The sequence below is a fragment of the Harpia harpyja genome, chromosome 3, assembly GCF_026419915.1.
Source record: "Harpia harpyja isolate bHarHar1 chromosome 3, bHarHar1 primary haplotype, whole genome shotgun sequence".
Classification (NCBI taxonomy): domain Eukaryota; kingdom Metazoa; phylum Chordata; class Aves; order Accipitriformes; family Accipitridae; genus Harpia; species Harpia harpyja.
This window is the reverse complement of record NC_068942.1, coordinates 30,527,017-30,539,867: the sequence shown is the minus strand read 5'-3', so window position 1 is coordinate 30,539,867 and position 12,851 is coordinate 30,527,017. Positions and strand designations below refer to the sequence as shown.

The 12,851-nt window shown below is 37.5% G+C and overlaps 1 protein-coding gene across 1 annotated transcript in view; it reads right to left on the bottom strand.

Moving 5' to 3' along the window:
• EYS (eyes shut homolog) overlaps positions 1-12,851 on the bottom strand; it is a 1,008,942-nt gene that overhangs the window by 492,013 nt on the left and 504,078 nt on the right. Inside the window, exons 24-26 of the mRNA XM_052781811.1 lie at positions 11,245-11,341; positions 10,111-10,218; positions 9,282-9,427 (exon numbers count right to left, since the gene is read on the bottom strand). Of these exons, the coding sequence (XP_052637771.1) occupies positions 9,282-9,427; positions 10,111-10,218; positions 11,245-11,341 (351 nt within the window). The remainder of the gene's footprint in view (positions 1-9,281; positions 9,428-10,110; positions 10,219-11,244; positions 11,342-12,851) is intronic.

The window sequence follows — 12,851 nt, the reverse complement described above, 5'->3', positions numbered from 1 at the left end:
ATAAAAGATTTAGACATTAAGTACATTTACAACTTATACAAAGCTCAAAGAAATATCGCAGAATCACAGCAAAATAGATTGGCATTATGATGCATAATGTTCCTCTGTTCTTGCATTAAAGCTGCTTAAAAGTTCCTTTGTCACAGTATTTGTAGCAGAGCAATTTGTGTGGAAATTGAGATTTCAATCCCCTGGGCCTTGGTAACTCTTACAGAATAGAAACTCTTTAAAGCACGCACAGTGGCATACTTGAATATATTCCAACACCCTTTCAAAGTTACTCTTGCCGAAAAGTACAGAGACTTTCCTAGCTAGCAGTAACAGCGAGGAAACACCTCTAACAGTTGCATCAGGGCTTTCTTGAATTTGTTGTAGGTTTAATGTGAAACACTGATTTTGGCTCTAAAAGCCCTAGATAATTTAAATTCTCACCTAATAGCTTACCATAACAGGAAAGATCTAGATATAATCACTTGACTACAAGCTCTCAAATGTTCTCACTGGATAGTCATAGAATCACAGAATGGTCTGGGTTGGAAGGGACCTTAAAGACCATCTAGTTCCAACCCCCTGCCATGGGCAGGGACACCTTCCACCAGACCAGGTTGCTCAAAGCCCCATCCAACCTGGCCTTGAACACTGCCAGGGATGGGGCAGCCACAGCTTCTCTGGGCAACCTGTTCCAGTGCCTCACCACCCTCATGGTAAAGAACTTCTTCCTTACATCTCATCTAAATCTCCCTCTTGCAGTTTAAAGCCATTACCCCTTGTCCTATCACTACATGTCCTTGTAAAGTCTCATCCACTGAATCCTGCATTTCAAGGAGCTCAAAAAAATCTTCAGATTCTACATCTGCTTTACACTGAAACACTGATCTGATAGACTGTATTTATGTTATCAATTCCAGTTACCATCTGTTTAGCTGGGGATTGTCTCAGTTTTATTAAATGTTCCTGTTCTGTTAAATAGTATGTGTGAGTCCTGAAAGATACTTATGTGGTATATATAGTATCATAATCAAAAACATAAGGCAAACCACAGAACTTCACAACAGCACTTCCATAATTAGGATACAATGTTTAACAGTGATTCAATTCTTGTGAGGCATGGCTTCCTGGAGGAAGGGATTATCATTATCATCATTGTTGTTGTTGTTATTATTACCGTTATTATTATTATTATCACTATGACTGCCACTCTGTGGCAACAAGACATAAATAACAAGAATGGTGTCAATATTCTGGAGGTCTCAGCAAAATCCCTCACTTTGAGAGAGGCAACCAGCCTTTCCATGAAATCCACAAGGGAAGTCAGGTACCAAAGGACTTTAGAAACTAGAAAACTGAGGAAAGAACTATCAGCACATGTCTAAGTAGCATAATGCAGTAGAGTGTTAGAGTCTCCAAGAAAGATGTGCAAAGTAGTAGCGCTGGAATCCCAAAGGACTTTAGCCATGTTAGTATGGGATTGCATCTGGCTTTATCATCACGTCTCCAAGGAGAACTCATTAGCCTGGGGCTGACAGCACTCTGATGCAGCTGAATTTTTTTTTTTTCCCATTCAATCTAGCTTGCAAATTTTGAACTGTGATGTATGCTTACTGCTGTCAGCTGCATGAGTCTAAGGGATCACCTTCCTCCATTTTCGCTAATGAATTAAAAAACTGTCCTCAAACGTTTCCAGATCTGCTTGATACGGAGCAAGAATGTTTCACTTAAACTGACAGAATACATGGATGGCTTACCTACTGGATATTTTATACTGAAAGTATTTCTTCTGGGTTTTTTTTTTCCACGTAGTATCAATGTTTAAGATTAAACAGATCAGCTACAGAGAGTGTGGGAAAGGATGCATCACCATAATCTTACATTATGTGCAAGAATCGGATTCAAGACTTTGTTCTGGTCAATATGGAGTGATGTGTGCAAAATAGTTATTTGAAACTCTTTATTAATGTTGTTCCCTTTAGTAAACTCTATGAAGGTGCAGGGAACTTGGAGGAAAGTCTGTGAGAATCAAATTTAGATTTTCTCCCAGTCCATGATACCACTTTAGGCAACGGATACAATGCGAAATGGGTGTAAGTCCTAACATGTACATGACTGCATGAACAGTGCCCTTTCTGTCATCATAAAGAGGTGTCTTCTACATTGATGCTATTCATAAATAACCACAATTCATAAATAACATGCTGTTTCTTTTCAGCAGTCAAAAATAAGAAGCAGAGCTAGTTCTATTCCTCTTTTACTGACTCCTATAAATCCAGAAAAAGCAGCTGGTTCTGTTTGAAGATAAATAGTAATTAACTGTACAACACATTGGTGAAATCACCTTAGAATTGCTATACTAAATACATTCAGATTAGACAGTAATGAGCATGAAGAACAAACACTTCACGTTTAGATATTCTTTGCCAAAAGACAAGGATTTTTCTCCCTAAAGACACAGATCTGTAACCCAAAACAATTGTATTTTACTAAACAAGGGGAGTGTACTGTCACCCAAGCTCCTAATCACCAGATTTAATTTATATACACAGTGAGAGTTGCTGTTGCCAAACACTCATTATGGACGGACTGTAGCATTGCATATTTTGAGCATAATCTGTACAAAAAATTAAGTAGTTATTGACTTTGTCTCCTTAAGGACCAGACACATTGCATGCACTACAGAGACCTTTCTTCCTTACAAATAGGATTCTTAGCTGTTCACTAACTTCACTGCTTTGAAACTACAAATACATTTCTCTAGCCTTCTAGTTGGAGGTCACTGCTATACGGTACAGTAACCTTTACAGACCACATAAAATAAATGTTTCCTCAAAGAAGAAAATGTGTACTAGACTATCTTCTCCTGTTGCTGAAACTGTAAATACAAGATTTGAAATAAAATGATCAAAAGGTCACATCCAAATAGTGAACTTGGGTAACAAAGGTTAGACACAATAACCAAAAAAAAAAAACCTTGGTTTCTGTTGTGGCATACAGAACACTAGGCCAAACATAAGTTCTTGTATTCAACTCTTGTATTCATTTCCTGTAATTCAGACCCCATGGGCTGCGTCTCAGGGTGCTGAGAAAGCTGGCTTACGTCCTTGGAGGCCACTTTCCATCATGTCTGAAAGGCCATGGAAATTGGGGAAGGCCCCCAGTGACTAGGAAAGGCAAACATGGCAATTATCTCCCCCAAAAAGGCCAAAGGATGATACAGGGAACTACAAGCCAGTACGTGTCACTTTAGTCCCTGTGAAGATCATGGAGTGAATCCTCTTAGAAGCCATTTCTAGGCAATAGAAGGCGGCGACTGGGAACAACCAGCATAGGTTGAGAGCAGCCCTGTGGAGAAGGACTGGGGGGTACTGGCAGATGAAAAGCTGGACATGAGCTGGCAACGTGCGCTCGCAGCCCAGAAAGCCGACCGTGTCCTGGGCTGCATCAAAAGCGGTGTGACCAGCAGGTCAAGGGAGGGGATTCTGCCCCTCTGCTCCGCTCTGGTGAGACCCCACCTGCAGTACTGCGTCATATTCCTCCTAAGTAGCCCATCCCCGATTCTTCCATCAAATGTGTGCTGCTTTTCTGCATCTGAGCTCAGTCAGGTGTTCCCTGTTCATCCTTGCTGCCTGGCTGCCATGCCTTCTTGACCACTCTCTTCCTTGAACAAGGATGAGCAGTAACTGGAACAAAGCTGCTACCAGACTAAGATTTAATTGGTTAAAGTATGGCTTAAGGCTCTAGTTAGTAGATGGTAAGTCACTTTGAGAGAAAAAGAATGTTTATGTCCTGACCTTGGCTCTCAGGAGAGGGAAAGGGAACTAGCAGCATAGACTTGGCGCTTCAAGCCAAATATTCGATGAGGTTACACAGAACAGCAGGGAGGTAGAGGAGTTGGGAATGAAGCTGAGCCAGTTAAGGGGAAGAGGGGGAGGGGGTGAAGTGTCACTTTATTTTGTCTTTGTTTCTTACCATCCAAAAATCTATTTTAATTGGCAATAAAATATATTATTTTCCGCAAGTCGAGTCTGTTTTGCCCGTGATGATAACTGGCAAGTGATCTCCCTGTCTTTATCTCGACCCATGAGTTTTTTCATCTTTATTTTCTCCTCCTGTCCCGTTGATGAGGGGGACTGAGAGAGCAGCTGGGTGAGCATCTGGCAGCTGGTCAAGGTTAACCCAACACATTTTAGGAAAAAGTCTTTAGTCTTTGCAAGAGATCTTACAATTATTTAGTTCACCTCAAACAACTGAAATCAGAAAACAAACTTAAGAATTACCAAGTCTGTCAATGAAGGCAGTAATGACTTGGTAAGCCTAAAATCCTTTCAAATGAAGCAATGAGAAATTATCAAACAAAATTCTACAGTCAAAACTTGTATTCTTATTAAACCCATTTTGCAGCAGACTTGATGACCCAGACACTTATGGTTTATATTTGAATATAAAATAAACTTTTCATGAACATGAAAAAATATTTCACTTGAGGCATGTCTGAATCATCTGGCTTATACTTCGATGTAAGGTTGTTCAGATGGTAAGATTTATAAAGAAATAGGGATTAACACCTCAATCATGAAAACAACCTTCAGGGTAAGTGATCATAACACATTATGTTTAATTACTTATTCCTTTTAAGATGTTATATTGTGCATCTGAAGATAAAGTAATATTAGTGTTTCAATTAACTTTTTTTTTTAATATCAAACTCAGTGGAATATACATATATGTGTTTTCTTCTTGTTTTATTTACATAATTGTATACCACTGCACATTCAGAATGCAACATCACATTCATTTGTGATAATGAAGATACAGCTATACTCATTGATTACATTTCCTTATTTTGCTTTTAATTCTAAATTGCTGATTATGTTCCATTTAATTTATAATTCCATAAACAGCCATAAAAGAGTTACACTTGTTTGCACTGTATCTTCAGATTCTCTAACAAAGGTTTAGTAACATACCAAGCCAAAATTAAAACTGACATAGTCTTTGATTCTGCTTTGATTTCCTCAGATTATGAACAAATTTTCTGTGTTTATAGTAACATTTATGAAATTAAAGGATTCTGAAATCATATAGAGAAAAACAGTTTCAGAGTAAGATGTATTTAGAAGGGTATCTTAGTGCTAAAAGATTAATATGTAAGCATGGTGTTTTCTTACTCACAACATCTATCCTCTGCACTTTAAGTCTCATATTTGTTACATCACAAAGCATAATGTTTAGAGTTGCTTGTTTCTTTCCAACATTTTCAGTACAAATTCAACAGTTCACGTAACAACCATTAACATGCATCGCTCCAGCCAACAAATGGCTGACCATTTAGACAAAACAGATTTTAGATTCAGTGACTGTGGACGTATCTTTCATGTTGTTATATCTAACACTCAGGTACCACCAACGTACAAACAATAAGCAGTAACAACTGTGATCTTGAGTAAAGAGCTATTCTACTTAGGACTTTCAGCCACTGATTTTTTCAGTTAGTTCTATAAACTAGGCCAGACTTCCCTCATGTAAAGACAGGAGGTATGGAATGAGAATGATCAGATTGGGGAATTAAAGAGTTCACAGAATTTTGTAGGTAACTGGCTACCTGGAGCCTTTATGCTATGCTACTGTTCAAGTTTCTTTGTGGTACCTAACCATTAAACACCAAAAATAGTTTTCCAGGCCTATGTCTTTCAACATGAAAGTTTAATGCTATTTCAAATAAATAAGTAACTTTTGCAATGGAGTGTGTAACTGGGAAAAACTAATGATGTTTCTGTGCGCTTGGAAGTGAGTGGTCAAACTAATGTAAAGAGACAGTTTGTAGCTTTAGTATGCTGAAGTCTTAGATCTGAAGGAACAACATATGTCTGTTTGCAAAGATCCTTCTGGGCAACAAGGATAACGTATAGAGTATATATACAGTTGCTAAAGAGCAAATACAAAAGAACAGCAGCAGCTGACAGAGCTGGAATAGTTAGATCTTGTGTTTCCAAGAGTACCTAGTGGAACTGAGCAGTATTGTTTCACAGAGCAACACTGGCCAGCCAAAGCAATTAAAATAAAAGAGGGGCTAAGCCAGGGATGGGAAGTTCGTGTCACTGGGTCATCTGCACCTTTGATGTGGCCTTGCTAGCCAATGGGATTGAGGACAACTAAACATACACAGGCGGCTACTGCAGAAGAGGGGATGCAGTCATCTCCAGAAGGTATTTTAAAACAAACAAACAAACACCCATCAAAAAAAACCCCAAAACACACACAGAAGAAAGGAACTGTTTGCTTTTGAAAAGGATTACTTGTGTATTTGGTTATCATCCTTTTGTTACTTTTCTCCTCTTTCTAACATAGCGCTGCTTTATTAAGTCACTTCTTATTTTAGGCTGGGAAAAAACAGTTTCTTGAATGCCCAGATCAGCTAGTTTTATTTTCCAAAGTAGCTGGGGTGAGACTTTAATCAGGGTTTATTAGTCATATCTAGGGTTTAAGACGACCATTGTTGCTGCCAATTACATCCTGACAGAAAGGATACATCTGTGTGTTTGTCATCTAAACTGTGATCACTTTTTGTAAGAGTCTACCTGAGCTGCAAAACAGTAGATTTTATCTTAGCAGTGTTGAGAAAGTTATATTTTAATAGTTAATAAATGATTTTTAATGAATTTTGGTTAAACAGGTATTTAAAATGAAATAAAATTATGAACAATATGAAATAAACCCAAAATAAGATAATTTTAAGTTTTCCATAAATTTAAGAGATACATTAGCTGCCAAGATTTTAGAGCTTACAGAGCAGAGATCAGTGCCTTCTCCAAGACGTTACATTACGTGATGAAAAGAATTTTAAATGGCTGATGAAAGTTGATATTTTTAAAATAAGTTTCTATAAATAAGATGAAATATAGTAACAAAATTTGGCCTAGCCCATTTAATGCATTGTGATGTTTCCAGTTTCCATTCAAATTTATAAATCTGTAATATTTTAATAATAGTCAATGACTAAAGTCTTCTCTCTACATTAAAACTTTTTTGAAATACAAATGATCATTGAAATCAATACACACTGTTATGTAACTTTAAGTATGCCTTGTCCATGACAAAAAAAAAAAAAAAAAAAAAAGGTTATTCCTAAATTTATGAAATTACTGAAGATGAAAGTGGAAATACACCTATCTTTCCAAGAGTTAAACAAATTACTTCTGTTGTACTGTTATAAATTCAGTACCTTAAATACTAGTATTCTGTAGTTTTGAACTATTTTCTTTCGCTATTTATAATTATAAAGCTTGGTAGTCTCAAACAGTATAATTACCTTTTCTGTAGTGTAAGTAACAAAAAGAAAATTGTTGAAGTAAGTATGAAAAAACAGCTTTTAGCTATTTGAATTGTAATTGCAAGAAAAAGTTTTCAAAACTTCAAACTACCAGAGAACTACTGTACAATTCTGTATGTTTGTCAGGGAAACATACACTTGATGCATGCTTTTTTTTGCTTTGTAATCCAGAAAAGCAACATCTTGCTCTGAAAAGACATCGCTTTGAAATCAAATTCCTTTCACTCACTTCTGGGCCTGCTAACATTGCAATTTCATTTTAAAGCCTTAGTTCAACTGCTATTCCAAACACTCTGTATTGGATGAATTACTCCTTCAGACTTACTGGTACATTGCAAAGTGGATGTCCAAACAGTGTCACTTGGGGGGGGGGGGGGGGGGGGGGGGAGAGAATCACTGGTTGTAATTAAGTGATGGGCAATCTATCACTAATGTTTGAGTAATGTTTCAGTGTTTGATAAGACACCTGGATATCACACCACCCTTGTTAGTAAATAACTAACACTAAATAGTCAACAACTATTCTTGTAAATATACTGAAACAATTTGTACCAGTACATAACTACTTGTAATAGTAAACAACTACTACAGCTGATTAAAAAAAAAACCAAAACAAAACAAAAAAACCTCAAAACACTCACAAAAAAGCCCCAACAAAACCCAACATCCTATCCTTGTTGGTTAAATGTGTTAGGGAAAAGAACTCAAGTCAAAATGCTTAGTGAATAATGAAGAATCATAAAAGGAAAGCACACCTGCAGATTGCTTGTTCCTTTCCAAATTAGTCTCATAAGCCCTTCAGGTACAGGTGTCTTGTCTTTTATGAATGCAACTGGGAATTCTTACAGAAACATATATGTAAAGATGAAGTCAACTATTTCATGATCTATTAGTTAAAACTATAAATCTGCAGCACCACTGCCTAATGAACCAAAGTTTCTGTGACATCCAAGCAGTACTATTCAGAACACAGCCCTTCTGAAGAAAGTGGGGGGGGGGGGGGCTTTTAAAATTTTGGGCAAGAGAATTATATGGATTTTTCCAATTTTTATTAAAATGTCAAGGATAATTTTGAAGAACACAGCACAAGTGGTATGTGGACTAAAGTCTGTGGTGAATAGAAGAAGGATATGCAGCTATATAGATACTCCCAAAACTGTACTTGTTCTTTTCTTGGAGAAATTATATTCCTCAGTTCAGTGGATGCGAATTGCATCCTTCCTAATCTTATGAATTATGTGGTATTCATCACAGGCTGGAATGGGTAGGAAAAAACATTTTATGCAGACAGAATGCAGAAATGATACAACTTGAGGCAGACAACTATAAATATTTCTGCAGAGTCATATGATGCCGTGTTTTCAGGTTGCTTAAGCTGGATGTATCAAAACATTAAGTATGAACTACTTGTCCTGCAGCATGCAGAGCATTTAAATAAACGTCAACGTTATTTTAGAGAAATTTTATTACATCTCTACCCATTAAATATTTTGTCATTAATTCTGTAAAAATGTAAACATTAACACTGAAGGCAACAGTGTCAGTCCAACAGGTCAGCCAAGTCAAAGCGTTTCTATGGTTCTGTGCAAATTCAAATGACACGGTAGCACTTTATTATATTTGTAAAATTTACTCTATCTATGGTAATATTTACTTTCTTGGCTGAATTCAGAAAACATTGATTTTATTTGCACTATATAATCTCTCTTTTAATGTGTTTCAGCTGAATGTATGGGTGACTAAAGAAATCATAAATCAAGCCTTAATGTAAATAACATCTTGAGCTACTTAGCAAGAATTGGATCAAAGTTCTATTTGAATAAGATTGATTTATCCTCCAATAAGGAGATGATCCTGTGTACTCTTCCTTGATTTAGTTGAGACCATTGCTAGAAAATTAAAAACATGTAAAACCTGTGAAATAGCCTTCTCCACTGCGGTAGAGAGCAAACCATACCTGTGAAGCCAAGGGGACAGGAACACTGATAGCCTCCAAGCCTGTTGATGCAGCTTCCTCCATGCAAGCAAGGCGAAGTTTCGCACTCATTTACATCCATCTCACACAGAGACCCGAAATATCCAGGTGCACAACTACAGATGAATCTTCAGAAAAGGGAAAATCAGGTAAGTCAGCAGAAGTAAATAACATGATCCATTCCAATATTCTGAAGCTATATGTATGTCCTGATGTCAAGCTGGTGTCCCTAATCATCATCCATATTAAAATAATTAACAGACTTTTCTCATTTCCATGTTTCTGAAACAAGCAGAGCGATTTACTCTCTTTTAAATTAATAGGAAACCTGTGCACAGTAACTTTAGCTGAAGGTATAAGGAATGACTTAAGGGCTAATGTTCTTTTGACACAAGCCTCTGAATAACTGTACAGCGTTGTGGAACAAACACAAGATACAAATTTTTTTCTTGCTTACACTTAACTTCTAGTAAACATTGACATTAGAAAACGTCATTGTTGGAAGGTGAAAAGAGAGATGCAGCAATCTAACTGAAGATCAATTTTCTTCTATTTCACTCGTATTCCAAATAAAAAAAAGAAAAATAAGAGGTAAGGCAGAAAAGCGTTAAGTTGTGCTGAAGACAGTTTGCCTTCTGTTTTCCTCTCAGGTCACATAAGAAATAAATAGCCAAGTCAGTAGCATTTGCTTATCTCATTTTAACACAGAATCCTCATCATATGCTGAAGGTCCCATCCAAACCTCAAGGCAGCAAGCAGACTTTATACATAAGAAAATCAGGGAATTACTTTTCATTTAGTAGTAACTAACCTGTTTATGAGATCCAGGCAAGTTCCATTGTTTTTGCAGGGTCTCGATAAGCACTCATTAATCTCCACTTCACATAGTGTCCCAGTAAAGCCATGTTGGCAGGAGCACCTAGCAAAAAGGATGTCACTATATTACTTTTTAGCTTAATATAAAAAGATGCCAGAAAAACGTGGCAGATTGAAGGGTACAAATTAGGTGGTTCCAAAATTATGTGTTTTTCTGATCATTACCAAGTGGTGTACTTTAACAAGCTTCACAAATACAGTGACTGCAGCCCAGGATGTAAGATTTTTGCCATTATTAGTTGAAGGCCACAGGCTTTGTGCTGACCCCACTGTGAAAAGGCTCAGAACTTGCCTTGGCCTGAGCTGGTTTTCACTTGTTTTGACACCTGCCCCGGACTGCCGCCTCTCATGCTTAGCTTCAGCTCTGGGAATAGCACCTATGGTGATGGTGTGACACACTGGGATAATCATGGTGTTACAAACAATAGCCTTTTGTGTCCATGTGGGCTGGGGAAGCTGGTGAACAGTGCAAAGGAAGTAAACTGTGATAAGGAAACATACAAATACAGCTCCAAGCAGGCCTGAGACTTAGGATGAGAAAACCCCCACCGTAAAAATCACCATTCTCCTGGCAAAGACTTCCAGATGCTGGTGACTTGCAGTAACACTGCCAGTTCTTCTTGTGGAAGACCGAAATCACTGATCACAGGACCCAGACAGACATTGTGGAGGTAATCATAACAACAGAGACAAGAGCTAGATAATTGCAAGATTTCTTATATAACAATTACAACTACATTGTTCATGAAGCTGTTTTCTATTAATTTTTACTTAGACTATTAGTATTATTGTAACTGGACTAATAACAGTTGTTTGTTATATTTTGATAAGATTCTTACAATTTTTAATTAGCCCTACAATAGATTCTTGGGTCCACATGTATGGCGTACATGTATGTACAGAGAAGATTTAAAGTGTAATGTAACGGTGTCAAATGCATCACAAAAAAAGACATATTACATCACTGAAGGACAGCAAACATAATACAGGCAAAGTACCCAAAGAACAGCTAGATGATACACATCCACATATCATACTGAATATCTGTCATTCAAATAACCTTCCTCACCTGTAATGGTTAACCCCGTCCACACAGAGACCTTCATTCTGGCATGGATGGGAGATGCACTCATCACTGTTAACTTCACAGTAAGTACCCTCAAATCCTGAAACACAGATTATATTAACTGTGAATGAGTGAGTTCTACTACATAATGTGAATATAAGGGTCACAGATCTTCTTGGAGGTTTGGCTGTCCGAGCTCAGGACCAACTTAGACAACGCAAATGGCAGGCTTGAGATATCTCCGCTGCCCTTGAAGCTGTTTAAAAAAGAGCTGAGAGAAGCATCAGTGGCGACCACCCCTTCTCTTGGGAGCATCCAAGCTGAGGCTCTCTGCCCTTGGTATCTGACTGACCTGCATTGCAGTCATGTGCATGCCTAGCCATGTACCTGTTCATCTGGATGCTGACTTCAGCCTTTGGACAAGCTCCCTGGCTTGACCCGGGACCCGCCCCATTCACTGTAGCCCCAACTGGCGATCTGGCATCCTATGCTGATGCTGAACACCGACATCGGCCCTGCCCTGCTCGCCTCGTTCAGATGCCGTCAGACAAGACCCTTGACAGCAAGGTCCCTGCCCTGGCAGCCTTGATAAGACTCCTGGCTTACTTTCGCTTCTGGAGCAGCCAACCCTTACTGCTCTCTTGATTCCAAGATCAGGGGCGGCAAGTGGATGCAATCCTAAGAGAACTTTCTCCAATTATTATTGTTCTTTAGCTTCAACAAGTTCATTTCGGGATAGTATAAGAAGTCTTAACATACTTCAATGAACCAGAGAACGGATTTGGATGGAGCACCTGGCTAAATATACTGGGGAAATGTAACCCATTTTAAAGGGCTGAAAAGGATTTCTTAGGGAGTGTGGGCAAGTATCAGAAACTAAAAGCTAATTCAGTAAGTAATATATTACAGAGCATAATGGAAGTTAGAGAGACCACATTTATTCAAAGCAGTCAGTAGATGAGAAAAAACATTTAACCAGTTTTAATATTTAAATGAAGAAAAAATGTGATCAAGATCTTATCTGCACAGTACATTACTTGCATAACACATTAAATTTACCTGCGTAAACATCCCAGAATATGTGCTAAAGAGAAATAAGAGATTTTTCAGCGATACAAGAAAACTACTTCTGCTCCTAGCATACTAATTCTTACAACACTCACAGAAATAAACGTACTACCAAATACACAGTTGTGTTAAAATTATATACAGTGCATAAACTATAGCTACTTAGATGAATTTTGCACAAATTGAATGTTTCAATCGATGTAGTAATGAAACCATTACAATGAACAAACTATTTGCACTATAGTGACTATAATACACGACACCTGACAGCAGACTGACTAAAGAGCATTTATACTGTTCACGAAAATGCTTCTGAACATCACTTAGATATCAATATTAAATTAAAACAACTATAAAAATAGCTACTGGAATTTGGTGTATATTATTATAAATATGATGAAGGCGTTACTGGATTCTCTACTAACACAGGTAAAAATTGTTATCAGTACTTTTTTAGATACTGAAATAAGGATACTAATGACTTTTATTGTTATATGATGTATTTGTGGTTTTCAAAGTACTTCATGAAAGTGGGGAAATCA